At 40.6% G+C, this 27,886-nt stretch overlaps 1 protein-coding gene across 3 annotated transcripts in view; it reads right to left on the bottom strand.

The window, feature by feature from the left end:
* RSRC1 (arginine and serine rich coiled-coil 1) overlaps window positions 1-27,886 on the bottom strand; it is a 451,267-nt gene that overhangs the window by 418,707 nt on the left and 4,674 nt on the right. The window contains exons 1-3 of one of the 3 annotated variants that reach the window (XM_089675412.1): window positions 25,860-26,000; window positions 16,491-16,679; window positions 1,949-2,062 (exon numbers count right to left, since the gene is read on the bottom strand). In XM_089675412.1, the coding sequence (XP_089531538.1) occupies window positions 1,949-2,062; window positions 16,491-16,672 (296 nt within the window). In that variant the 5' untranslated portion in view covers window positions 16,673-16,679; window positions 25,860-26,000. Of the gene's footprint in view, window positions 1-1,948; window positions 2,063-16,490; window positions 16,680-25,634; window positions 25,769-25,859; window positions 26,001-27,886 lie in introns of those variants that run through there. The other 2 variants (XM_089675411.1, XM_089675413.1) reach the window with 2 other exon arrangements.

The raw sequence follows: 27,886 nt of genomic DNA, 5'->3' as shown, positions 1-27,886 counted from the left end.
CACTGCTATAGGCAATAATTAATTTTTTAAATGGCATCCATTCACGTGCCATTGTGTACAATTGTGATGACTGTGATTTGCCACAGCTATCACATGATACAGGTCTGCTGTGATTGGCCCCTGTACCATGTGATCACTGATGAATCACAGAGATCATAATAGTATACAATGAATAGCAAAGAATGAAAGCCCTTGTGTACAACTGACGTGATTGCTGTGATTGGTCACAGTGATCACATGGTACCAGGGCCGGCCTGGTACAATGATCTGTCTTCCGGTGGACACAGCAGGACACAGATCGTGCCACTGCACAGCCTCTAGGGCACACACGAGGCAAATGAATGAGAGAACATCAATGATGACCTCCCGGGATAATGGTGCTCCTGTCGGGCCATGTTTTTACATTAGGCTGGGCAGGAGGTGGTTAAAAAGCAGAGAATCTTGCATTCAGCTGAATGTAGCTGCAAGTGAATCCTTCAGAACCATCTATTTTAAATAGCAGTGATTGATTACCTACCAGACAATGTTTGGTAAAAGTCACATTCACTGTTTAGACCCATTTAATTTTAGACACCTCCTATAGAGCAAAATACCTTTTCTATATCAGAGGTCAGCCATTGTGCTGAGTTGCTCAATTTGTGCATGGGAGCAAATTTATCCATGGAGTCTTGCCCCTTTTTGCTGGCTTATCTATCTATATTGATAGCTTAGAAATCCTGCATGGTGTAAACATCCATCAGCGATAGAACATCCACCAGTTATAATACACACACGTGCTGCAGTTTCTACGATCAGAATATTTTTCATAAATTCTAATCAATTATCACTTAAGCACATATAACCCCCCAAAAAAAACTAAATGCAATATATTGCTGTATAGCAGCCCTTAGATTTGGTGTCTGCTTTTGTTTTAGTTTTTAGACGTTTTCCATGTATTTACACCTAGTAATTGTATGAATAACGCAATTTCTGCCCCTTGGTGGCGGCGCTCCCACCTCCACAGTATCTACTGAAGGAGCCATGGTTGTCACAGATTGCATTTCAAACTTGCCTGCCTTTCTTCATCTTCATCATCTGGTGGATGATGGATTTGGTACTTTACGTAAGAAAGATTGTTTTGCTTTCTGTTCAAGTCACAGGAAGTAGCAAGGATTCAGCATGCCTGGCAAAATCAAAAGGTATTTCTGTACTGGCTGAAAATGTTCTTAACCTGAGAAAGGAAAACTAATACAGCCATCACATCTAAGAACTGGTAAGCTGCAATATATTACATTTTTGTTCTTGGAATTAGTTACCCTGTAAAATGACGGTCAAGTTGAAACAATATCTACACAAAGCTGCCCCTACAAAGACTGTAAGTACTAATCTCTCCTGCAACCTGCGCTGCCAATGTATGCAGCCTTCATAGGAAAATTGACTAAAGCATCATTCAGCAGCAAGAGAGGAAGGTATTTACATTCTTCTTATGCAAGGACAGCTTTGTGCAGATTAGTTTGAACGTTAGGGATGATATACCAAATTTTAAGAAGCAATGCATTTTTAAAAAACAACTCTCTCAAAAATAGAAAAGAAGTTTTAAGTAACTGATTTCTTTATATACCAGACCTGTAAGTAAGTAAATCTGTAACCTATAAGTCAATGTCCTACTGCCTAGGCCTCTGTGTTGGACTTGTTAAACTGGAGTACAGAGTAACAGAGAACACTGCCTTATCCACACAGACTGTATGAGGTTCCACTGGAGTGATGTCAATGGAGGACAAAAGAGGGGGAATTTAGGCAGTGCTCCTTAACCTTTCTTCCAGCTTGCAATTACTGTGCAAAAGCTTAGTCAAAACATACAAGGTATTCATTGTGACTTAGTTGTTTCAATGTATATTTACAGTATTTCATTTGTAGATTTATTTATTCCTTCATAGGAAAAATGAATGGCTGATCACTCTAAAATTACCTTGATGTCCTTGATCTGTGGACTTTTCGTGACTTTCCTCTCTCTCTAGACCTGCTACGACTGCGCTTTCTCCTTGAACTGTACGATGATTCACTGCTAGACCGATGTCTGCGTCTAAAACAGGAACAGATTAAAAAGTACAAATTATTTCTACAAACTGAGCATAATTAGCTCTATACAAATGTATGCAGGTGGAAGCTAAGATGTCACTCAAACTATACATGGTTGTTAGGCAAGCCATAGATGACCCGCGTTGCAGGAAAGAAAATCACTCCATTCCCCCATCAACACAGTCGGTGTTGATGGGGGAATCCCTCCTGTAGCACTATAGTATTCTGCCAGCGGGGAGCCTTCCCTGCAAGTAGAACACGATTACTGCTAGTGGCTATAGTCGCCAGCAGTGATCACGTGCAAAAAAAAAAATCAATGGATTGACTTCAGTACAACCAGCCTACCACCCATACATGGATCAAATCTCAGCCAGTTCATTAGGGATCCATCCATGGCCGGCTTTAGGCATGAGATGATATATGAGATTGGATGGTACTGTATAGAATTGTTATATTAAGTGGAAGTGTGTTAAATGTTGTATGTTTTTTTTATGTACGTAATGTACAATTGTTTTTTTGCTCATGAAACAACTCATAACTAAAACTTAAATTAAATAATGGGTGCTGAGCTAAACAACATAAATTATAAACCAATATTATATCCTCCCTAGTGAACACATCCCACAATCTAAAGTCATAAATAGTTCATATACTGATCATGGTGAATAGCATAAAACTTTGTGACAATATTAAATAGTTGGTGCTTTCATATTGAGAAACTTGTGGCAAATCAATAAAATGTCCTTCAAACAGTATTCATTTAAGAAAGTCTTTCAAATTCCTATGCTCTTAGAAAACACCTCCTCCAAATCTGCTTAGTGCTCCCACCTAGTTATGCACTCACCATAACTGTGACCCCTTAAGTTAATAAGTGGATCCAAAACACTCCTATTCAGTGCTATGCTTCCAGGCAACCTTACAGGTCACTTCTTCACACCACCCAATTGAGCTACTAAAAAGCCACTGTTCTCCTCAAACTCTGCATTACCCATCCCAGAAAATAAGCAACAAAAGAAGACTGACCATCTTTATTATTATTATTATTACTACATCGAGTTTATATAGCGCCAAAGGGTTTGCTCAGCGCTGTACAATAGAGGGGGGGACAATACATGAAACAGTACAGCAACTACAAACAGCACACGAGGGGTTAGAGGGCCCTATTCTTATTAAAAAGTTAATTTAAAAAAACGCTCCAAAGTGTGCGCTTACATTAAAATATAGCGATGCCTTCTTTAAACTTGGATCTCATACCAGTATAACAAAAGACGGCTTCTGCCTGCCCTACTTCCTACTGGAACTAGTTATGACTTAAGCTTTAGAATGTGTTCATGTGTAAAAACCTGTATATTTGAAATGGCAGACAAACATTTAAGTCTGAAATGAACCTTTCATTATTTTACCTTAGCCAAAGGCCATATTATTTTGCTGTTAATATTTGATTTGTAATTTCGTAATGTACTAACACCCTACAAGGCAATGGGGTTGAGTTACTAAAACTGAAGAGTGGAGAATCTGGTGCAGCTGTGCACAATAGCCAATCAGCTTCTAACTTTAGCTTGTTCGATTAAGCTTTGGCTATAAAACCTGGAAGTGGATTGGTTTCTATGTAGAGTCGTATCAGATTTTGCACTCTCCAAAACATCCAACCCAATGTCTGCTAGTACAACAGCAGCTATAGTTTTCTTTATATCTCATCTACAAGTATACTATTACAGTGCCCCTAGGAATCACCTCTACAAGTGGCTATATACTGTATGATTAGAGCAAAAATAGCCTATTGACCAGCTATCAGTGTTTGAGGCAACAGTATTTAAGTCTGTAGATTTTCTCATTGGATGCACAGCTAAGTGACTATAATAACTTAATGGCAACAGCTTGTTCAGTGCTGCCTATGGTTGGTTTATGAAGTGCTAGAATACAAAAGCATCTGAGCTGAGTTTGCGATACATTTGTGATGCATTTACACTGCGTTTGACAGGTTTTTACCATACATTCACACCGATGAAGGAAAGAAAGCTAAGCATTACTTGATCACAAAAGCCTGTGCACACTATTCCTAAAAGTAAACTACAAGCAAAACAGATTTTAAGAATCGTTATATCTTAATAAAAAAGCTAATTACTTATGGCTGCATTTTCTATTTGGATGAAGAGTTTGAAAAAAAACAGACCATCATATCTTATTTCTAGTATGTTATATAGATTAGTGCGAGTTGCAAAAAAAAAAAAAAAAAAGGACTAAGGCAAGTATTAGTTTGTTGAAATAAAGCTAATTGCACACAACTTTAAATCTTTCAAGTCGAATTCTAGGCCGATATAAAAAAAACCCACAAATACTGCTCTGCCATAATTACCACAACTTTGAAAGTATTTTTAAATTAGAGTAGTAGTACCTGAATTTCAGAAACCACAAAACAAGGAGCGCCTAGTCCTGGAGCAAACTTGGTCGAATACTCCATTTTGAAAGTCCAAGTAATGCCAGGCAATGTGCATAAAATGTTACAACTTTATGATAACAAAGTCACATAAGCAGCCACATGCCACAAGAATGGATCCACAAGGTGCACTCATGAGACTTCCAAGCCCGATGGGACAAGGTGGAAGGAAAAATTGGTGATGGCCAGGGAGATGAACAGAGATGACACCAGCCGCCGGGGACACCAGTCCTTGGCCTGCAGAGGCTGGAAGGGATGTCAGTGGAGGACTGGAAGTGATGCGGGATGAGGGCAGAAGTAGATCTAGGAAGGTGCCATAGTGAGGATACCAGTAGATGGTGTGTTACCGCTGCAGGCAGGGCTGGAAACACCTGAGGCTGGGGCCAACCTTGGAGTCGATTATCCTTAGTAGATGATGGGGATGCGGAGCTATTAGACAGTGTAGAACACGAGCCGGTGGAGTCAGAGGACTACATATTTCGGGGCAGGCTCCTTCATCAGGTCACGTGACTCACAATGGCTAAGGAGACTAAATATAAAGGGAGAGCCAGGAATTGAACCAAACCCCTAACAGTTAACCCCATATTGCCTGGTTAATAGTACTTTTTTTTGTAATGATTACAGATTAAAGAATAAAAAATACATAAATTGTTGCACAATATTATGAGGGTTGCTGAAAACAAACCCTATTGAAATAAAACTGCATAAGACCAAAAAAGGATGAAAAAAACAAAAGAAAAAAGCAAGACACTAAGAAAAGCAAAACATCAAAAAATAGTGTGGACTTCAAGATCCTCATTTAACCTGTTGTGGGACATAGAACCAAGCTTCTAAATCCAGACGTTTTCCTTCCTGCATAAAAGTGTAAACATCTCATTCTCAGTCAGGGAACCGTCTGGCATGTGTTCAATAGCTAGGACTTATGCCATTATTTTGGTGGGAGGCAAAAAGTCGGGGGACACTGTGGAGGTCTTTTCCTTCTTTAATAAGCCTATGATGTTCTCCTATGCGCTTACGAAGGGTTTGAATTGTGCGGCCCACATAAAACAGATTGCAAGGGCACTGTAGTACATAAATGACAAACTGGGTGAACAGGTAATGAATTGTCTGATATTATAAGGACGTCCCAGATTGTCAACAAAATTGGTCTGCCCATGCTGGATGAATTGGCATGTCAGACAGCCACGCTTTTTGCACTGAAAATTTCCAATTCTGTTGTCAAAGTAGGATCTAATGTCAGTACATTTGTTATTAACTGAACCACTATATCTGGTCTCCCACAGTACATAGAACATGGAAGTGCAATTAATTTAGTAAATATAAACTGCTAAATACCTTTTCTCATCAGCAGTTAGAGTGGTCTTGTGACTTCTATCAGTGTCCAGCCGAGCACATAATAAAGCTTGTAGAAGTGTGCTGATGGTCTCTTGGATAAAAGGAGAACCAATGGGACCATCTAATACACTTGTAAAAGTTAAGATCGCCCAAATAGCCCTTCTCCCTGACCTTATCCATCAAAATGTGACTCTGGGAGACATAATCCTCAATCTTTGTACAGTTCTTTTTCATTCTGTAGAATTTTCCCCTAGGTATATTGTTTTTCCATGGCTTATTAAAGAAGGAAAAGACCTCCACAGTGTCCCCCGACATTTTGCCTCCCACCACAATGAAGACATAAGTCCTTTGAAAGTCCTAGCTATTGAAAACATACCAGACGGTTCCCTGACTGAGAATGAGAGGTTTACACTTTTATGAAGGAGGGAAGCCTTCTGGATTTATAAGCTTGGTTCTATGTCCCCCAACAGCTTAAATGAGGATCTTGAAGTCTACACTATTTTGTGATGTTTTGTTTTTTCCCTTTCTTTTGGTTTTTCTTCTTTTTTGGTCCTATGCAGTTTTATTTCATTAGGGTTAGTTTTCAGAAACCCTCATAATATTGTGCAACAATTTATTTATTTTTACTTATTTAATCTGTGTAATCAATACAAAACATTTTTTTACTATTAACCAGGCAATATGGAGTTACCGGTTAGGGATTTGGTTCAATTCCTGGCTCCTCCTTATATTTCTATTATATCTAATTGCTCCAAATCCCTATCATCTACTACTGACAATTGACTCCAAGGTTGGCCCCAGCCTCAGGTGTTTCCAGCCCTGTCTACAGCAGTAAAACACCATCTACTGGTGCCCTCACCACAGCAGCTTCCAAAAATCTACTTCTGCCCCCATCTGCATCACTTCCAGTCCTCCGCTGACATCACTTCTGGCCGTGGTAGGATGAGGACTGGTGTTCCCAGCGGCTGGTGTCACCGCTCTCATCTCCCTGCCCACCTGGCAATTTTTCCTTCCACCTTGTCCCACCAGGCTTTGGCACCCTCTACCCAGAGGACTTGGGAGTCTCCTGAATGCACCTTGTGGAATGTGGCTGCTTATGTGAATATTTTATAATAAAGTTGTGACATTTTTACACATATTGCCTTGTGTTCCTTCAACTTTCAGAGTGGAGTATTAACCCTGAAGTTTGTTGCAGGGCTAGGCGCTCCTTGTTTTGTGGTTTCTGGATACTCTCATCACTGGTCAGTTGAGTAAGTGAACGGCCTAACCTCTTGCCTTTCCACATACTATCCTATTGTGGTATCGGTCAACCACCCCTCTCCGTGTGTATTTCTGTGTACCTGAATGTCACAGTCTCTTGCAGTCCCTGTACAGCAGAGCTGGAGTATAAGAAGAAGCAGCAGCACAAGGAGCCAAAAAGAATAAACATGAGTAGAAGCAGGAAAAAGACTGACAGGAAGATGAGCTTATCACTATGCTACTTCTTGCACTATCCAGTCAGAAACTGGGAGGGCCCAAGACAACCAGGACTCGGAAGAAGCGGGCTTAATGATGCTGACCATCAGATTGAAGACAGAGTAGTAGTAAGAAAAAAAGTGTACTGTGGGGAAGATTTCTGAACTGAACGTGAATATTGTAGCAACTGATTTTGCCACTTTAACTATTAATGTGCAATTCATTTTCACTGTATTCATTTTGACTAGTTCTGCTTTAAAAACCCCTCTGTTCCCGACTAAAGAACGCTTCCAGGCACACCTATTTAACTATTAACATAATTCTCTGGATCAGTCAGTATACAAATTGAGATTACATTATAATAATATTTCAGTGTAGTTGCATTACTTTTGAATATGTACACTGTCAAGCACAGGACTCAACAGTTTTCTGCTATTAAATCCAAATCTAAAGTGGAACTGCCACCAAAATTTTTTTGCTTTTTTGTATAGAGTAGTGGTATTGTGGTATATGCTGTATAGTGCTTGTGCCAAGCTTTAGTAAAGAAGGGAGGTAGATGACTGGTGACACGGTGTTGAGAATATATCACTTCCAGTAGGTGCAACCATTACAATTTAGGAAATACTACTTGCAGACCACCTGTAGGTGCATCCAACATATCCCGCTACTTCTTTATATAGATGGTTGGGAACATGTCCCCGGAGCCTTCATATGAACCTTTTTGGCTAAGGTATGATAATCCTGACAGAAGAGTTCCTAGTTTTCCATATTTAGGGTTGGTAATTGGACTAACACCCCAACCTCATAAAAATTATTTTGACATTGGAACACAGAACATTACCCCTTCAGGCTTAAAGTAGAACTTTAGTTGGAATATGAAGTCCTCCTAGATCACTTCAAGCTGGTCCCGCCAATCCCTCATATCCTTTACAGCCAAGAACGCTGCTTCTGTTTGATCTGCAACTGCCATATAATTCCAGGAATGTAACTGTTTATGAATCCATTAAACTGATGGGTTTAGTTCCACTTTATGATTTACTGCTGTTCAGGGGCTCTGGGCTTCAGCAAAATGGCACCATCCAGAAAAAAGAAACAGGAGCAATGCTGGAGGCAATTTACAGCACACATTTTTGGTAGCATAATTATTAATGTGGAATGTTTGTTCCTCGCTAAAGAGCATCATTTTTTATAGTTGTTATGGGTAAAGTTCCACTTTAAAATACTACTAGCTACTCCTGGAAAGCAGCTTTAAATTATAATTTTAAAAAAATCAGACTATAAGAGAAGAGTAAAAAACCACCTGAACACGATACAATCTTCTACAGTTGTGATACATACACTGGGCATGGGTAGTGTTAAAATAAATTTACACATATGGTAGGTAGTCAGAGCAATTAACCCATGAAACTGTACCATGAGGTTAGATATTTTTTTTTTTTTTCAATCTACACTATAATAAACATTAATGATAGGATGTCTAAGCAACAAGTAAATGATTAATTCAATGGTTTATTGAAAGAAACCTATGAGAAAAACCCATAGCTAATGTAAAAATCAAAATGGGTATACCAAAGTGACAGCGGGTGGCATATACATTAAAGTGGTATTAAACACAAAAGCAAACATATTGCAGCTTACCAATTTTTAGATGTAATGGCTGCATTGGTTTTTCTTTTTTTTTAGGCTTTCTTTTGTCAATTTTCATCTGGTGATCTGGCCAGTAAGTCGGTTTTTCAAAAGAACAAGCTTTCCAGCAAAATATATACGTACAGAGATGAGACAAACCATTTAACACTAGCAGGGATGCTAACTATGAGCAGCTTTTATTTATGTAAAACCTTTATTTTTAAAAACAAAAACTGCTGTAACTGCCTAAAAAGTGTGAGCTGGATTTTAGTTTCAATTTATTCGTTTATTTAAAATCTGCAAGTACATCCACCATCCCCTTCCCTGGGTGACAATACTGCTGTTCAAAGGTGCCACTGTGCACCTCTATCCAGAGTGGGGACACTCTAATACAGGAGGTGTGTAACTGGCCAGATCACCAGGTGAAAACAGAGGGACAAAACCCTAAACGAATCGAATCTAAATTACATCTAATCTAATGATTGGTAAACTACAATATATTCCATTTTGGTTTTGGGTTTAATGCCACTAAAACATGGCCTTTTGATTCATTGCACTAAATTACAGTACATGGACATTCACAAATGTAATAAGTAGCAAAATAAAATATTACCATGTGACAGCAACAATATGAACCCCATTTTCCACATAAAGCAAATAAGAGCCAAAGAAATTCTGCCTCTCTACACGTCAGAATCAAGGAGCAGAAACCCAATATGCCAGCAGAATTGATGAACATCTGCTTCACTGATCTCATGTCAAAGATGGCTTGGATCATTCAGAACAGGAAAAATGTTAAGAAACCATCTGCAGGATGGCAAAAGCTGTGCTTGGTAGGGAATCTGCTCAGACGAAAAGTTCTTGGTTCAGCTTGGTAAAGGAAGAAATTACTGCCAAAAAATAAAGAATACCTGAAAAAACAGCACAAGTACTGTGCATGGCATGTGGAATTTAAATCCAGTAAAAAAAAAAGAGAGAAGAAACTGCATTTTGAATGGGAAAAGCAATCTGTAAAAAAACCGAAAACCTTATTCAGAGAAATCAGAAAGTTCTACGGGGGTATATAAACTAATTGGGAGAGGGATGCAGACCAAGAATTTCCTTAAAGCCAAGGCTGATTCTATCATCTGCTACCAACACAGCATTCTTGTGAGCTGCAAACTTTGATGAGGTTCTAAATAAAGCAGAAGACTCCTCTGATGAGAACAGGGAAGCCATTTGTCAATGGGATTCAGAAAGCAGACAAAGTCTATCTTATGAAGACAAAGATAGAGCCAATATGACATAACATAAAAACAAGAAATCAAAAAGCATGGGCAACATTACTGTAGAATATTTGAACTTTTTTTTTTTTTAAGAACTCAAGAGGAGATTCAATTAAAGATCTTCAATTGGAAGCATCTGAATTAAAGAGCAACACATAAATCCTCAAAGCATATGCAAATACATATAGACTCTGTGACTTTTCTTAATATTAAAAAAAAAAAAATTATTCATTTCAAACATAAAAGAGTGACAAGTAATAATATATTCGGACAGTATCAAACAGAGCAAAATGCATTCAGCAACTTCTTTCTAAATATTTGAAAAAATATCCCAACATAAGTGTCCAATCATATACAGAATTGTCCATACACAATCCAACTCCACCGTCAATCTTATTCCATTCAATCTTCTTTATTGATTATAAATCCTCACCAGACACAACACCGGTGTTCCAGTTCACCAAACCCCACTGGATAATCTCTCACCTGTTATTGCAATGCGTCAGCCGGACGTTGACGTCATCATGCTGGGAAGATCAAGGACGCCATTTTGTTGGATGATTGATCTGTATTGACAAGTATGTTACATGCCCTATTATTCCTTCCTTTGTGAGTGTATATTTTAGCTGTCTAAAATAAGAATACTTTTGTGGCATACTGCACTATTAGTTTTCCCTTTATATCCCGCATGAGATATTTCTACCAGAGACTGAAGATTATGAGCGAAGAATCAGGTGTACAACTGATCAGTACCATCGATATCCCCATGTGTCTTTGACCTCCAATACTATTGTGAGGTTCACAGTATCAGGTGAGAGGATACCCATTGGGTTTGGTGACAGGCATGCAGATGTTATGTCTGGTGATGATCCATAGTCAATAAAAAAAGATTGGATGGAATAAAATTCATGGTGGAGTTGGATTGTGTATAGACAATTCTATATATGATTGGACACTTATGTTGGGATATTTTTTCACACATTTAGAAAGAAGTTGCTGAGTGGACTTTGCATTAAGTTTGATTCCATCTAGATATATTACTTGTCACTCTCCTTTATGTTTGAAATGAATAATGATATATATTTTTTGTTATATTAAGAAAATCACTGAGTCTACATGTATTTGCATATGCTTTCAGGATTGATATGCATTATGAATCACTGAAAACATCTGATATCCACAGGAGTGCTTCACTATTTTCTCTTTTTATTTTGTGCTTGGTGTGGTGATTGCACTATTAAGTGGTAGTCGCTCTGGTTTTTTCCCATTTCCTATTTGTATTTTCATTTCTATATTTTATTCTTTTTTTTATTCTTTAGTTGACATTTATTTTATTTTAAAAGCATAGAGATCTATTTCTTACTAGTTTTTCTATCTAGAAATTATAGATGTATTGCTCTATTCAATATCACAAACATCAACAATGCAAAATCCTCTCCAACATACCTTATTCCTTCCTCTTAGAATTTATAGACAAAATCCTAGGCAATTACACCCTGGAAAACCAACAATGAATATTTACTATGAACCAGATCAGGGAGAAAAACTGAGTGCTAGGTAAGATCCCACCACCTTTTTATTGACTTCAAAAACCACTTAAAGAAGTTTTAAAGTCTAATTTGTAGCCTAAATACAGTGGGGCAAAAAAGTATTTAGTCAGCCAACAATTGTGCAAGTTCTCCCACTTAAAAAGATGAGAGAGGCCTGTAATTAGCATCATAGGTAGACCTCAACTATGAGAGACAAAATGAGAAAACAAATCCAGACAATCACATTGGCTGATTTGGAAAGAATTTATTTGCAAATTAAGGTGGAAAATAAGTATTTGGTCACCTACAAACAAGCAAGATTTCTGGCTCTCACAGACCTGTACCTTCTTCTTTAAGAGGCTCCTCTGTCCTGCACTCATTACCTGTATCAATGGCACCTGTTTGAACTTGTTATCAGTATAAAAGACACCTGTCCACAACCTCAAACAGTCACACTCCGAACTCCACTATGGTGAAGACCAAAAAGCTGTCGAAGGACACCAGAAACAAAATTGTAGACCTGCACCAGGCTGGGAAGACTGAATCTGCAATAGGCAAGCAGCTTGGTGTGAACAAATCAACTGTGGGCTGCAATAATTAGAAAATGGAAGACATACAAGACCACTGAGAATCTCCCTCGATCTGGGGCTCCACGCAAGATCTCACCCCGTGGGGTCAAAATGATCACAAGAATGGTGAGCAAAAATCCCAGGACCACACGGGGGGACCTAGTGAATGACCTGCAGAGAGCTGGGACCAACATAACAAAGGTTACCATCAGTAACACACTACGCCGCCAGGGACTCAGATCCTGCAGTGCCAGACGTGTCCCCCTGCTTAAGCTAGTACATGTCCAGGCCGTCTGAAGTTTGCTAGAGAGCATTTGGATGATCCAGAAGAGGATTGGGAGAATGTCATATGGTCAGATGAAACCAAAATAGAACTGCTTGGTAGAAACACAACTCGTCGTGTTTGGAGGAGAGAGAATGCTGAGTTGCATCCAAAGAACACCATACCTACTGTGAAGCATGGGGGTGGCAACATCATGCTTTGGGGTAGTTTCTCCGCAAAGGGACCAGGACGACGGATCCGTGTACAGGACAGAATGAATGGGGCCATGTATTGTGAGATTTTGAGTGCAAACCTCCTTCCATCAGCAAGGGCATTGAAGATGAAACATGGTTGCGTCTTCCAACATGACAATGATCCCAAACATACCGCCCGGGCAACGAAGGAGTGGCTTCGTAAGAAGCATTTCAAGGTCCTGGAGTGGCCTAGCCAGTCTCCAGATCGCAACCCCATAGAATACCTTTGGAGGGAGTTGAAAGTCCGTGTTGCCCAGCGACAGCCCCAAAACATCACTGCTCTAGAGGAGATCTGCATGGAGGAATGGGCCAGCATACCAGCAACAGTGTGTACCAACCTTGTGAAGTATTACAGGAAACGTTTGAGCTCTGTCATTGCCAACAAAGGATATATAACAAAGTATTGAGATGAACTTTTGATATTGACCAAATATTTATTTTCCACCATAATTTGCAAATAAATTCTTTCCAAATCAGCCAGTGTGATTGGCTGGATTTTTTTTCTCGTTTTGTCTCTCATAGTTGGGGTCTACCTATGATGCCAATTACAGGCCTCTCATCTTTTTAAGTAGGAGAACTTGCACAATTGGTGGCTGACTAAATACTTTTTTGCCCCACTGTATATTGAAATTCACAAATATAACACTACTCAGGAAAGCATTCATTTTAAATTTGTAAGAAAGCATTTAAATATAATTGCTGCTGGACCAGATTGCTCAGCAGTTACCCTGAACTTCCAGACTAGAAGCACACACTCAGTACACCATAAGATTACCCTATTTGGAACTACATGTCCCGTCATCACAATTGCCATACCCCACCTCCTAGACCCAGCCTCAGGAAGCCAAGGGTAGCTCAGTGGGACTCTGCAAGACAATGGAGCCACTCCAATATAGGAAACAAAGAAGAGAAGATTTTAAAAAATGAATTACAAAACAATGACAGGCTTCACAAGGAAGACACTAACAACTGAGGACAAGCAACCAAAGACACCAGGCAGCATGGGCCACCTTCTTCCAAGCAAAGGACACCAGATGACAGGAGCCACCTGTGTCTAAGCATCCAATGAAGCTAGGTGGCAGGGGCCTCCTATATAGAAGCAACCAAGGAAACCAGGAAGAAGAGGCCACGTGCTTTCAAGCAACCAGGGGCTGCCTGCATCAGTGCAACAAGGACACAGAACGTTAGGGTCCACTTGCATCCAAGCAACCAAGGGTGTTAGGCAGCAGGACTCCCTGTGTTCTAGCATCTAAGGACACTAGGTGCCAGGGGCTGCACGTGTTCAAGAAACCAAGGAGCTAAACAGCAGACTTCCTTCATTCTAGCAACCAAGAAGCTGCTGGCATTCAAGCAAATAAAAACAGCAGGCGGCATGGGTCGCCTGCTTCCAAACAACCAAAGATGCCTAGCACTAGCAGCAGGAACCACCTGCATCCTAGCAACCAAGGATGCTAGGTGGCAGGGGTTGCCTGCATCCTAGCACCCACGAACATTAGGCAGCTGTGGTTGCCTGCATCCAAACAACCAAGGGAGGCAGGGGCTGCTTATATTTAAACAACCAAGGACGCCAGACAACGGGGGTCACATGTGACTTAGTAACCAAGGACACTAGGTGGCAGGGGTCACCTGCATCCTACAAGCCAAGGATGCTAGGCAGCAGGCCATCTGCACCTTAGCAACAAACAAAAGAGGTGGAACAGGAGAACTGGGTGGAAGCCCTCCAACAGATACGTCACCTCCCTCCAATGCGCTCATTGAACAGGGCTTTGTACCTCCCACAAATGGGACTTTAATGGGAGGTGTAGGTTTAGCAAATGTTGAAAACAACAACTAAAGAAGTAATTTTCTTCATATTTCAATACTGTTAAAATAAGTTGAAGTTAATATAAGTATTTAAACATGAATGTACGAAACTATTTTTTTTATTAATGCTTGAAAGAATTCTTCTTTAACCACTTCAAGTCCGGACACTTTTACCCCCTTCCTGTCCAGGCCAATTTTTGTGCGGTCATGCAACACTGTACCCATATTAACTTTTTAGCATTCTTTTGAGACAGATAAAATTTATTTTGGTGGTATTTATTCACCACTGGGATTTTTATTTTTTTTGCTATATAAATGAAAAAGTCCAAAAATTTTGAAAAAAATTGTTTTTCTTATAAAATTTTACAAATAAATAATCTTTCTTCATAAATCTTGGCTAAAATTTATTCAGTTATCTTTTCAGTAAAAAAATAAATAAATAAATAACCCAAATTAGTTTATAACCAAAAATTATAATTTTTCCAAATCTGTTTTACATTTTTATTTTTTTTTTAATTATTATTTATGGGTTTTTTTTTTTTAACATACCGTCACCCTAGCAGTACAGTGTCATCATAGTGACAGTGTACTATTTGTGGGGGGTGAAGAAATTTTTTTTTTTTTTTTTACACTAGTTGCTTTTTCACCCATAAAGGCATTTTTGCAGCCATTGAGAAATACTGTGAGAGCTGTGATTGGTCACAGCTTGTCACATGGTACAAGGCTGTTGTGAATAGCCTTGTACCATGTGACCTCTGTGATCATTTACAGATTTCACAAGTAGTAAACAATGTCAGGAAGTGACATCTTGTTTACTACTGTTCATGTGATCACTGATTGGCCAATCAGTGATCACATGAATCGAGACCTCACACAGAGGTCCTGTATAGAGATCGGTGTTCCGCTGTGCCCTCCAGATACAGCGGGCACCAGATCACAGTGCTACACTCCCAGGGACCGCGCACAGGCAGATATCACACGTAGTAAGCAATGATGTCAGAAGTGACATCTTTCTTACTACTCTTCATGTGATCACTGATTGGCCAATCAGTGATCACATGATCGGGACCTCGCACAGGGGTCCCTTACAACGATCGGTGTTCCTCTGTGTCCGGAGGACATAGCGGGCACCGGATCGTGGTGCTGCATGCTCAAGCAGGACAGCACGAGGACATTTAAAAACGGTCACCCACCCCTGTACTGCTCCCATCCGCTCGTTTATATACATGGGCCAGACGGGAAGTGGTTAAAATGGCTAGCAACAAGTCTTTGACCCCATCACACGGGCATCACCTGTTCAGTCATGTCAGACATTTAGGCTGCTTGCAGATGGGAGTAAAAAATTGTGATCAAAGATCAGTAATACAATGATGAGCACAAAGCCATAAAACAAAAATAAACATTTTACATTTGGGTGAAGTAATTTACTCGCCAATAAGCATGTTTACATGAGTATAAATGAGAATGTACAACACTGGGAATGAAGAATTTTACTCATCAATACGCTTACGCACCTTTAAGCACAATTGGAACGCACGGTCTTTACACACAATTTTTTTTTTTACTCAGGAACTTTCTTTCAACAAGTTCATTAGTAAACATCAGTAAATTATGACGCCCGTGTGCAAGGGGCCTTAGCATCCATCTTCTGTTTTGTTCCGTTCCATATTCATCAGTTTTTCATCCGTTTACATCCGGTTTTTTTTAACAGAACATAAATGCAGACTTGTTCCATTTAAAAAAAAAAAGGACCTGAATGGAAGCAAATGAAAAATTGCTAAAAACAGACACAAAGTCCATTTGCCTATAGTAATGCATTGCGGTCTGTTTTTCTATCAACAGATGGAACACCTGTGTGAAAGGGGCCTTTAGCAGTATACTACATAGGTCAGCTCACCTTTTGTCATAAGAGTGTGAACTTGAGTATGCATCTCGTGACCGAGACCTTGACCTGCGTCCAGACTTTTTATGACTACGAGTTCTGCTATCTGATGAACTACTGGAGGAAGAGCGCCTTCGATGTTTCTTCTTTTTGCGAGTCCTGGTTTCCTCCTCTGAATCTGAAGAGTGGCGACCCATTGTGTCCCTCAAAAAAAAAAAAAGTAAAAAAAATGTTATTTTTATTTAGCAAGGTATAATAAAATTCTGTTTTTTTTACTGAGGTCCGTGACTTTATTGGAATGTTTCTCCTGCTTTCTGTCCAGGTTACAGGTGCTCACTGGAACAGGAAATAAGAAGAAATCTCCTCAATGGAGACACAGGCAGTCAATAAACCTTAAACCTGAAAGTCCAAACTGAGTACTGACAAGGAATCTCTTTTGCCAAAGATTAAGCAAAGCAAAACAAAGGAGCAGGCAAATCAAGTGGCTACTTTTTTATTAACTATATTGCTGTTCAGATCTGCATATATTAATCTACAGGGAAATATCTGCTTTAGCTAGCATAGTACTAATGTATTCATCTTGGCATGATTAGTTAATCTAGCTGCATGCTGCAGTGAAAGCAGCTGTATTCAAAATATCCATTGTCAACAATGCACACAAGATCCAGCCAAGAATCTGATAAAGACAGATGTGTTGAAGAATACCTGAAAGCAGTCCCTCACGAGTTCAGCAAACATGCCTCTGAAATGTCATTCTTATAATTGGGATTGCACCATTTCTGTAATTGTTTTTATTAGATATTCTCGTGTTCACAAAATTCAGTAATAAGTATGGTACTTCAATAACTGTCTGTGTTGTTTGCACCATAACGCTTATATTTTTTGCTAGTTTTGGCTCTTGAAGAAAGAGTCACACAGAAATAAAAATGGAGGCGGCCATTGCCGATGTTTCTCTGAAAATGCCAGTTGCTGGGCTTTTATTCTGACCCATTGGCTTCAATACACTGTCACTGACATGAACAAATATGCATATAAGGTCTTCTGACTTTTTAAAGTGGTAGTAAAGCCACTTCTTTGATTTTTACCTATAGGTGCACATTTAGGAGATATTTTGAAGCAGCCGGTGATGTCACCGACGTATGTGCTCTGAAGCTCGTAAGGAGAGCCGGTAATCGGCATTCCTTGGGGGGGGGGACATGTACACAGATCATCAGAGCACTGATGATCAGTGGGCCCTGATGATATGTGTAGCCCCAGCAGTGCCACCTGTCAGTGTCAGCTCTAAGTGCTGATCCATGCCACCTGCCTGTGCCCATCAGTGCCACATTTCAGTGCCCATCAATGCCACATATCAGTGTCCATCTGAGCTGCCTTTCAGTGCCACCCGTCAGTGCCACCTATCAATGCTGCCTATCAGTGCCAGTCAGTGCCGCCTAACAGTGCTGCCTTTCAGTGCCCATCAGTGATGCCTGTCAATGCCCATCAGTGCCACCTACCAGTGCCTCATCAGTGCCACCTATCAGTGTCTATCAGTGCAGCCTCATTAGCGCACATCAGTGAAGGAGAAAAATTACTTATTTACAAAATTTTATAACAAAAACTATCAGTGGTTTTTGGTTTGTTTAAGAAAAAATAAAAAACCCAGAGGTGATTAAATACCACCAAAATAAAGCTCTATCTGTCACAAAAAAATGATAAAAATGTCATATGGGTACAATGTTGCATGACTGCGCAATTGTCATTCAAAGTGCAACAGTGCTGAAAGCTGGAAATTGGCCTGGGCAGGAAGGGGGTATAAGTGCCCTGTAGGCTAGTGGTTAATATTTCTTTTGGGCATGGATCTGCCCTTTATGATGGGCTGAGCCAGGCTCATCCACCTTACCAACTGCATCTGCCGCTCCTCTCTAACAATTGCTACACTGGCTTCTGATCACCCAGCAAAGAAAATGTAGGAGATTAACAATTTACAAAGCCATCCATAGCTCTGCTCCCAGCTACATCACCCAGCCCTTCCCAAAATATCAACCTAATTTTCAACTTTCTCCTCCCAAAACCCCCTAACTTCTAGCTCCCTCATCACCTCCTCCTATGCTTGTGTCAGGTCTTCTCAAGAGCCTCTTCCATCTGCAAACTGTTAGGCTACGTTCACACTAGCCTCGTGTGCAGGCGGCAGAGAGGCGTTCGGGAAGCGTTTTTACCGCTTCCCAAACGCCTCTGCCAATTCTGCACATTACAGCACATGGTGCTGTTCTAACGGGAGCGTTTGCGTCGCGTTGCGTCGCGGCAAAACGGACGCCTCTGGACGAGTCAGGAGGCTTTGAAGCCTCCTATTCTCGTCTATGGCCGGCGTTTGCGACGCGGTTGCGGGGGCATTTGGCAAGCGTTGGCAAAACAGCCTAGTGTGAGCCCTTAGTGCTACATAAAGCCTGGTAGGCTACTAATGCTATCCCGCAAACACTGCAACCATGTTAAAAAAATTTTTAAAAAACAATGGTCAGTGTGCCTTAAAGCGATAGTAAAGCACAGGTTACAAAAAGTAATAACAAAAAATCCCCTGCAAGAAAATGTCATAATGTGCTAGTATGCATTACATACTAGCACATTATGAAGGACTTATCTTAAAACGAAGCCCTCCAGCGGTGCGCTGTCACCGTTGCAGAGGCTTCCATCTTCACCTAGTCTTCCTCCTGGGTTCGCAAGCTCTGGCCATCTGACAGGCCGAGGCGCGGTGATGTCACTCCTGGCCACAGCACAGTACTCTGAAGGAACAACACTGGTATGCCGTTCCTTTACAGGACATGCACTGACTCTAAAAAAGAGCTAATATCTCCTAAACGGTGCACAGTTAGGAGATATTCATTTTACCTACAGGTATGCATTATTATAAGCTTACCTGTAGGTAAAAGTTGAAAAAACAAAAAAAGTTTACTACCACTTAATCAAGTAACTGTGCCCCGGCTTTGAACGTTCAAATTTTCTTTTCAGCCGTTTTTATTGAATTTTCAAAAACAAAAAAGGAGGAAAGTATACACTATCAACATATAACATTACATTCAAATTAAAGGTAAGCAAAAGGATAAGATAAGGGGGTGAGGTACAGGACACCCCCAAAATGAGCTCAATAATCCAATATTGCAGAACATAACAACAAGGTTGAAACCTTATATTTAATTCATTTTTAATATTCAACGCAAACTTACACATCCATCCAAGTCTCCATTCTTTATTTTGCTGTGAACATATCAAATGTTTAAAACTGAGAAAATGTACCATTTTAGGAAACAAAAAAAGTCATTTTGATATTGATGGCAGCAACATGTCTCAAAAAAGATTGGCCAGGCCATGTTTACCACAGGGTAGCATCCCCTCTTCATTTAACATCACTCTGTAAACATCTGGGAACTGAGGAGACCAGTTGCTGGAGTTTTGGGAGAGGAATGATGTCGATTTCTTGCCTGAAATAGGATTCTAACTGCTCAACAGTCCTGAGTCTTCTTTGTGATATTTTTAATTTGATGTGCCAAATATTTTCAGCTGGTGAAAGGTCTTGACTGCAAGCAGGCCAGTTAAGCACATGGACTCTTCTACTATGAAGCCATGCTGTTGTCATAGATGCAGTATGCGGTTTAGCATTGTCCTGCTGAAAAATGCAAGGCCTCAAAAGAAGATACCATCTGGATGGGAGCATATGATGCTCTAAAACCTGGATATATCTAGCAGCATTGATGGTGCCTTTCCAGATTTGAAAGCTGCCCATTGCGTACACACGAATGCACCCCCACACCATCAGATATGCAGGCATTTAAAATGAGCACTGATAACAAGCAGGAAGGTCCCTCTCCTTAGTTCAGAGGATGCAGCACCCATGGTTGACAAAAAGAAAGTAATTTCGACTCATCTGACCACAGAACAGTTTTTTACTTTGCAACAGGCAGCTTTGGCCCAGAGAAGACAGTAGTCATTCTGCATCAAGTTCAGTTAAAGCTTCTTCTCTGAATGATAGAGCTTGCATTTTTAGATGGTGAACTATGTTCACAGACAGTAATTTTTTTTTAAGTATCCCTGAGCCCATGTACTGTTGTCCACCACAGAGTCATGCCTGTTTTTTATTCAGTGCTGTCTAAGGCTCCAAAGATCGCGCAGAGATTTCTCCAAATTCTTGGAATCTTTTGATGATATTTTGTACTCTAGGTGGTGATATAGTTAATGTCTTTGCAATTTTACTCTGAGGAACATTATTCTAAAATTTTTCAAACAAAATTTAGATTCAGCTTTTCACAGATTGTGAACCTCTGCCCATCTTTACTTCTGAGACACTCTGACTCTCTAAGATGCTCTTTTTATACTCAATTATGCTACTAACATGGTCCCAATTAATCTAATTAGTTGAAAAATGTTCTTCCAGCTCTTCCTTGTTAGTAGCACTTACTTTGTTACCCTGTCCCCAACCTTTTTGAGACATGATGCTGTCAACAGTTTCAAAATGACCTAACATTTTTCTTAAACTGGTAAATTTACTTAGTTTAACCACTTCCCATCCACCCTCCAGCAGAGGTACTGCTACAGGGTGGCACAGGTGCGTAAAATTACGTATATATACACCATATATATACGCCATACCTGCGCTGCCATTCGCGGCCTCGGCTGTCAATCACCAGATCCCGGCTGGTGATATTACATCTCCTGTCAGCTACTGCACACTGCTTTGCATGGCTGTGCATAGCAAAATTGTGGCCAAATTGTGCTAACAATGGAAAGGGCTATAGTTAAAATGTGAGCCAACTCTGCTCTGGGTCTCCACTGCTCAACATATAGAGCGCAGGGACCAGGAGTAAGGAATACACGGGGGGGGGGGGGGGTTTAAGAAAAAAAAACGAAAAATCGGTCGTTCAATAGGCCGACATTACCACCAACAGTAAAAGAAAAAAATCGGCCGATTTTCTTCCCGTCTATGGCTGGCATTTAATTACTTCTGTCCCGGCAGAGAGCCCCGCTATTATATTTGACATTAAAAAGTATTGTGGTTGCAACATTGTATCTATTTGTATCCATTTCGGATACAGATTTTTTTTTTTCGGATACAAATAGATACATTGTTGCAACCGCAATACTTTTTAATGTCAAATATAATAGCGGACTGGAATTCTTCTTCTTTCTCTTCTTCTTCTGCTGCTTCTTCTTTTTTCTTATTTCTTTTTCTTCTTTTTCTTGCAGGTCACAGCTCATGCGCAGATTTTTTATCGGTAAAAAGATCGGCCGATTTGCCCATCATTGCCGCCAAAATAGGCCGATCGGCAAAATCGGCTGATTTATTTCCAACTTTACTGATCTAAATAATCTGACAAAATCCAGAAAAACAGCCAACCCATTAACGGTGCGAAAATCAGCCAATTTTTTTTTTTTGCCTGACAAATCAGCCGAGTTTAGACCCATCTATGGCCTGCATTATGCACGATAGCCTATTAGCTTCTATGTTTTATTGTCAAAGCTTAATTGAACAAGCTGAAGTTAGAAGCTGATTGGTTACTATGCACAGCAACACCAGATTCAATGTTCTCCAGTTTTAGTAAATTTCCCCCAGAGCGAATGAGACACTACAGGCAGTCCCCTCTGTCACTGACCACTTGTAAAATGAAGTAAACTTAGTTAAACTTAGTATAAATACATCAGTGATTCATATAGTGAACTCTGTGTAGAGTTATTCACCTTGAGGTCATCACAGAGGACAAGGGGGCACTCTTTGCGTCTGGAGGAAAGAAATTTAATCTCCAAATACAGAAAAAGGTTTCTTCACAGTAAGAGCTGTGAAAATGTGGAATAGACTCCCTCAAGAGTTGGTTCTGGCCAGATCAGTGGACTAATTTAAAATAAGGCCTGGATTCTTTCCTAGATACACAGAATATAACTGGTTACTAACATTTATAGGTAACGTTGATCCAGGGAATATTATTATTATACAGTATTTATATAGCACCAACAGTTTGCTCAGCGCTGTACAATATAATAGGAGACAGTACACGAGACAGCACAGTAACAATACAATACACGAGGGGTTCGAGTATTTGACAGCCTCTCGGGGGATCAGGCAGGAATTCTTTTCCCCTGCACGAGCAAATTGCGTCATGCTTTGCTGGGTTTTTTGCCTTCCTCTGGATCAACTGTGGGTATAGGATTATAACTTTTTTTTTTTTTATGTTAAACTGGATGGACTTTTTTTTAGCCAGACTATGTAACCTGTCTATAATTACTTCAGTCACCCAGTATAAATGTCTTACACCACAAAGGACTGCCCAGGTGTGCACTATGCAGCAGGAGTAAGGCGCGGAATCTGCTCACCTCTCGCCTGTAAGGCCTTATTCACACAGGAGTACTGAAGCCTGTGAAGGCACGTATTTGCCCGCATTGGATGCACAGGTGTTCTGTACATCTGCAGTCCCATTCACTTACCTTGTCTCAAAATACCAACCTAAGCATTCTCTTCATTCCTTCTAAGACCTCCTGCTCTCTAGCTCCATTATCACCTCCTCCCATGCTCACCTCCAGGACTTTTCCTGAGCCTCTCCCATTATATGGAACTCCCTACCCCAATCTGTCCAACTATCTCCTACTCTGTCTGCTTTTAGATGATCCCTGAAAAGCCTTCTCTTCAGAGAAGCCTATCCTGCCTCTACCTAACAACTACACTTGTATTTTCTCCATCAGCTCATCCCATACGCCTAGTAAATTTTGGATCACTTGACCCTTGCTTTTAGATTGTAAGCTCTAACAAGCAGGGCCCTCTGATTCCTCCTGTATTCATTTGTATTGTAACTGTGCTGCCCTCACATTGTAAAGTGCTTAGCAAACTCTTGGCACTGTATAAATCCTGTGTAATTGGGATGCAGCTGCTGCACAGACACAGCTGCTGGTCCCCATCTGACAGTTGTGTGGGGATGTGTCCTCAAACACAGACAACATGTGTTCAGGGACATACTTCCACACGGCTGTCAAACGTCCCCATCAGCTGTATCTGTGCAGCCGGTGTGTCCCAAAAAACATGCATGGGGCTACCTTCACAGAACTACTGTGCATCCTGTGAAGAGGAAGGCAGTGAAGTGTTACACTCCAAAGAAGCAACCCAAGTTTAAAGGAAAGTCAAAACGGCTTCAACCCGACTCCTCCCAGGCCACACCCCAATGTGTTTCATTCCGCCCACAGGGCTTAGTCATGGGGACCTAGTCATGACCAAGCCCTGTGGGAGGGGTGAAATGCTTGAGAAGTTGTGGATTGGGAGGAGCCGGGTCGAAGCCGTTCTGACTTTCTTTTAAACTTGGGTTGCTTCTTTGGAGTGTAACACTTCACTGCCTTCCTCCTCACAAGTGCACACAGAGTCTTTCAGCACCAGCACCCACTTTCAGTGTAAGTCCCTGGAGCCATATTAGGATGACTGCTTTGAGTGGCACCCAAATGTTTGCAAGATTTAGAGTTACTGTGCATCCCGTATGTGCAAAGATGGCCCTTCAAACGGATACGCACTTAAGTACGCCCAAGTGAATGAGGCCTAAGACTACACAAGCCAGGAGGACAGGTCACAATGCCATAAGACGACCCTGGATACAACCAGATGCTAATGCAAACCCGCTCCTCCAGACTCAGGCACCAATAAGAAAAAACTCCCCCTGAATATTACCAGGTAGGCCTGCAGCCTGGGCCATGGATATAATCTGACAAACAGGGACACATTTTTTCTGGGGACAGCCTTGTAAAATAGGGGACTGTCTCTGGAAACTGTACCCTACCCAATGCATCAGTGTTGAAACACACCAACGCACTATCATGGATTACACTGTGGAAAATGCTATGTGTCTTGTGTAATAATAATAAAGAATAATAAAGTGTGTGGCTTCTGGTACACAATGGTGGAGAGCAAGGGTCTCCAAACTTTCTAAACAAAGGGCCAGTTTGCTGTCCTTCAGATCGGCTGGACTGTGGCCAGTGGTTGTACAAAATGTCCTGAAGTCAGTGGGAGTAAGCAATGTCCCATTTTTGGTATTGGGGAGGAATAGTGCCCCATCATTGGTGTCAGTGAGAGAAATAGTGCTCCATCATTGGTGTCAGTGAGAGAAATAGTGCCCCATCATTGGTATCAGTGGGAGGAATAGTGCTCCATCATTGGTATCAGTGGGAGGAATAGTGCTCTATTACTGGTGTTAGTAAGGGGAATAGTGCCCCATCATTGGTGTCAGTGGAAGGAATAGTGCCCTATTACTGGTGTTATTAGGGGGAATAGTGCCCCATCATTGGTGTCAGTGGAAGGAATAGTGCCCCATCATTGGTGTCAGTGGGAGGAATAGTGCTCTATTACTGGTGTTAGTGGGGGAATAGTGCTCCATCATTGGTGTCAGTGGGAGGAATAGTGCCCTATTACTGGGGTTAATGGGGGAATAGTGCCACATCATTGGTGTCAGTGGGAGGAATAGTGCCCTATTACTGGGGTTAATGGGGGAATAGTGCCACATCATTGGTGTCAGAGGAAGGAATAGTGCTCCATCATTGGTGTCAGTGGGAGGAATAGTGCCCTATTACTGGGGTTAGTGGGGGAATAGTGCCACATCATTGGTGTCAGAGGGAGGAATAGTGCCCCATCATTGGTGTCAGAGGGAGGAATAGTGCCTTATTACTGGGGTTAATCGAGGAATAGTGCCGCATCATTGGTGTCAGTGGGAGGAATAGTGTCCCATCATTGGTGTCAGTGGGAGGAATAGTGCCCTATTACTGGGGTTAGTGGGGGAATAGTGCCACATCATTGGTGTCAGAGGGAGGAATAGTGCCTTATTACTGGGGTTAATCAGGGAATAGTGCCGCATCATTGGTGTCAGAGGGAGGAATAGTGCCTTATTACTGGGGTTAATCAGGGAATAGTGCCGCATCATTGGTGTCAGTGGGAGGAATAGTGCCATATTGCCGATATCAGTTGCTGTCAGTGGGAGAAATAATGCCCCAAGGGCCAGATAAAAGCAAGCAAGGGGCCACAGTTTGGAGACCACTGGTGTAGTGAGGCAGTCCATTCAGATGAATTGGCCACCCTAGCATAAAATATCACAGCAGGGCAGGATGGTGACCATTGACCCTTCCCATCATACTGGAACATTGCTGTCATAGGACATACACTGGAATCACCTGTCCTGCTCGGCATGCACCCACATTCCTTCTGTTTATTATTCTTCTTCCCATTCAGGATGCTGTATATGTCCGAACAGACATTGCAGGCCTAGCTGGGTCGATGCCTCTTTCTATCACAACACAGCCCGCCACAGCCACCCTGCAGCAAGAGCCTGAGCTGGCCACAGGTCACCGAGAGCAACGTACAGAGAACACAGACACCGAGCAGCGAGCAACACTCACCGGAAACTGCACAGCCTTCTACCACCTGAGCCACGCTGAAAACATACACCCAGGCCTGGCCAACCGAGCCAGCCTCGCTGCAGGCACAGACAACAGAGCGCCGAGCAATCGATGAGAGAGACTCTCGCTGAGCAGTAGAGGGATGGAGGAGCCGGGAGATGAACGCACAGCGATCCTGACACTGAAGTTATGAACCGTTCTGCTGTCTGCACTCTAAGCACGGCGACCCATCAATAGTTCTCTATTAGTAGTAAGACTAGTGCATCCAGTCCTCCCAAACTGCTGGATTGAAGAATTAAACCAAAATACCAATCATTAAAAGTGGTGACTGCATTGGTTTTTTAAGCTTTTTCCCTCTGTTTTCACCTGGTGATCTGTCCAGTAACACACCCCTATTAGAGTGCCTCCACTTTGGAGGAAGGAGAACAGGGGGCACAGCAGACGGCAGCATTGTCAGTTTGGGGAGAGGGGAGTGATGCAGTTACAAAGTACGATTTTTTTACTTTTGGGATAAAGGTCTTACATAAATGTTGACCATTGTAAGCACCCCTGTAAGTGTTAAATGGTTTGTCTTAGCCCTCCAACTGCTACATGTGCAGGGCAGCTTGCTCTTTTGCTCTTGAAAAACAACAGATTTACTGGCCACATCACCAGGTGAAAGAATTGGTAAACTGCATCTAAGAATTGGTAAACTGCAATATAATAAATGTTTTCTTTGGATTTTAATACCGCGTTAAAGGCAAAGAGTCATATAAAACAGGTGAGATGGACCAGAAAGGACCAAATAGTCCTCCAAAGGACAAGTGCAAAGTATAGTAGAGGGCACCCACCACATGTCTCCTCTCCAACACAAAGCCAAACAAAATTATAGTGATTATATATACAGTAGTAAAATATATATTGGGATTACAGAGATTATATATAGATTTTATACAGTATTGTATGTATTGGGATTATATATAGAATATATATCAGGATTTTATATAGCATATTTATTATACAGGATAATATATATTGGGATTACATATAGTCTATATTAGGATGATTTTATATTGTATCATATATATTGGAATTATATATAGGGATTTTATATTGTATTATGTATTTTGGGATTTTATATATATATATATATATATATATATATATATATATATATATATACAATTTTATATAGTATTTTATATATAGAGCGAGAGATATTTTATATAGTTGTAGAAAGAGATCTTATATATAGTTTCTATAGGAATATTGCATAGCATTGTATATACTGAAATTAGTAGATATAGCGATTTTATATAGTATTATATCTATTGGGCTTATCTATAGTATATTGGATTTATATGTAGTATATATAGGAATTTTATTTAGTATTATTTATATATATTGGGCTTATCTATAGTATATTGGATTTATATATAGTATATATAGGAATTATATTTAGTATTATACATATTGGCTTATATATAGTATGTTGGGATTATATATAGTATATATAAGGATTTTATATAATTTTACATATATTGAGATTACATATAGGGAGTATTCTTTACTAAAGTTATCAGATGCAAATCGTTCCCTTACCCACCCGTCTCCTCTGTCCATCCAAAAGCTCTACATTGTATCACAGTATACAAACCAATATTATGGAGCATTTTATTCCAAGCCTGGGACATTTGTATACAGAATACAGGGCTGTATCATTGTAGGTTGCTGTGTAGGTGTCCTGGATGGGCAGATTGACAAGGGGCTTAAAAGAAAGAGTTCCATGGCTCCTTTAGCACATCGCACTGTCCTAGAAGAGGGAATGAAACTTTTGGGAGAGGTGAGACATGTGATTATCATCTGGTTTAGGAAGGCTCTGTTGTGTTGTGGGTTTAAAGTAATACCTTAATTGGTTCAAATAAATCAACATCAACTGAGCTGGAATAAATGGTATACTTGGTGTTCAATGTATTCTAGTGTAGTATGCTGGTCCTGTACAGTGTATGTATAATACTATGAAGTGATGTATGTGTTTAAGTTCCCCA

The sequence above is a fragment of the Staurois parvus genome, unplaced genomic scaffold, assembly GCF_062004578.1.
Source record: "Staurois parvus isolate SC_StPar_1 unplaced genomic scaffold, SC_StPar_1.0 ptg000155l, whole genome shotgun sequence".
Classification (NCBI taxonomy): domain Eukaryota; kingdom Metazoa; phylum Chordata; class Amphibia; order Anura; family Ranidae; genus Staurois; species Staurois parvus.
The sequence above is the reverse complement of the archived record's forward strand: the minus strand, read 5'-3'. Positions and strand labels throughout refer to the sequence as shown.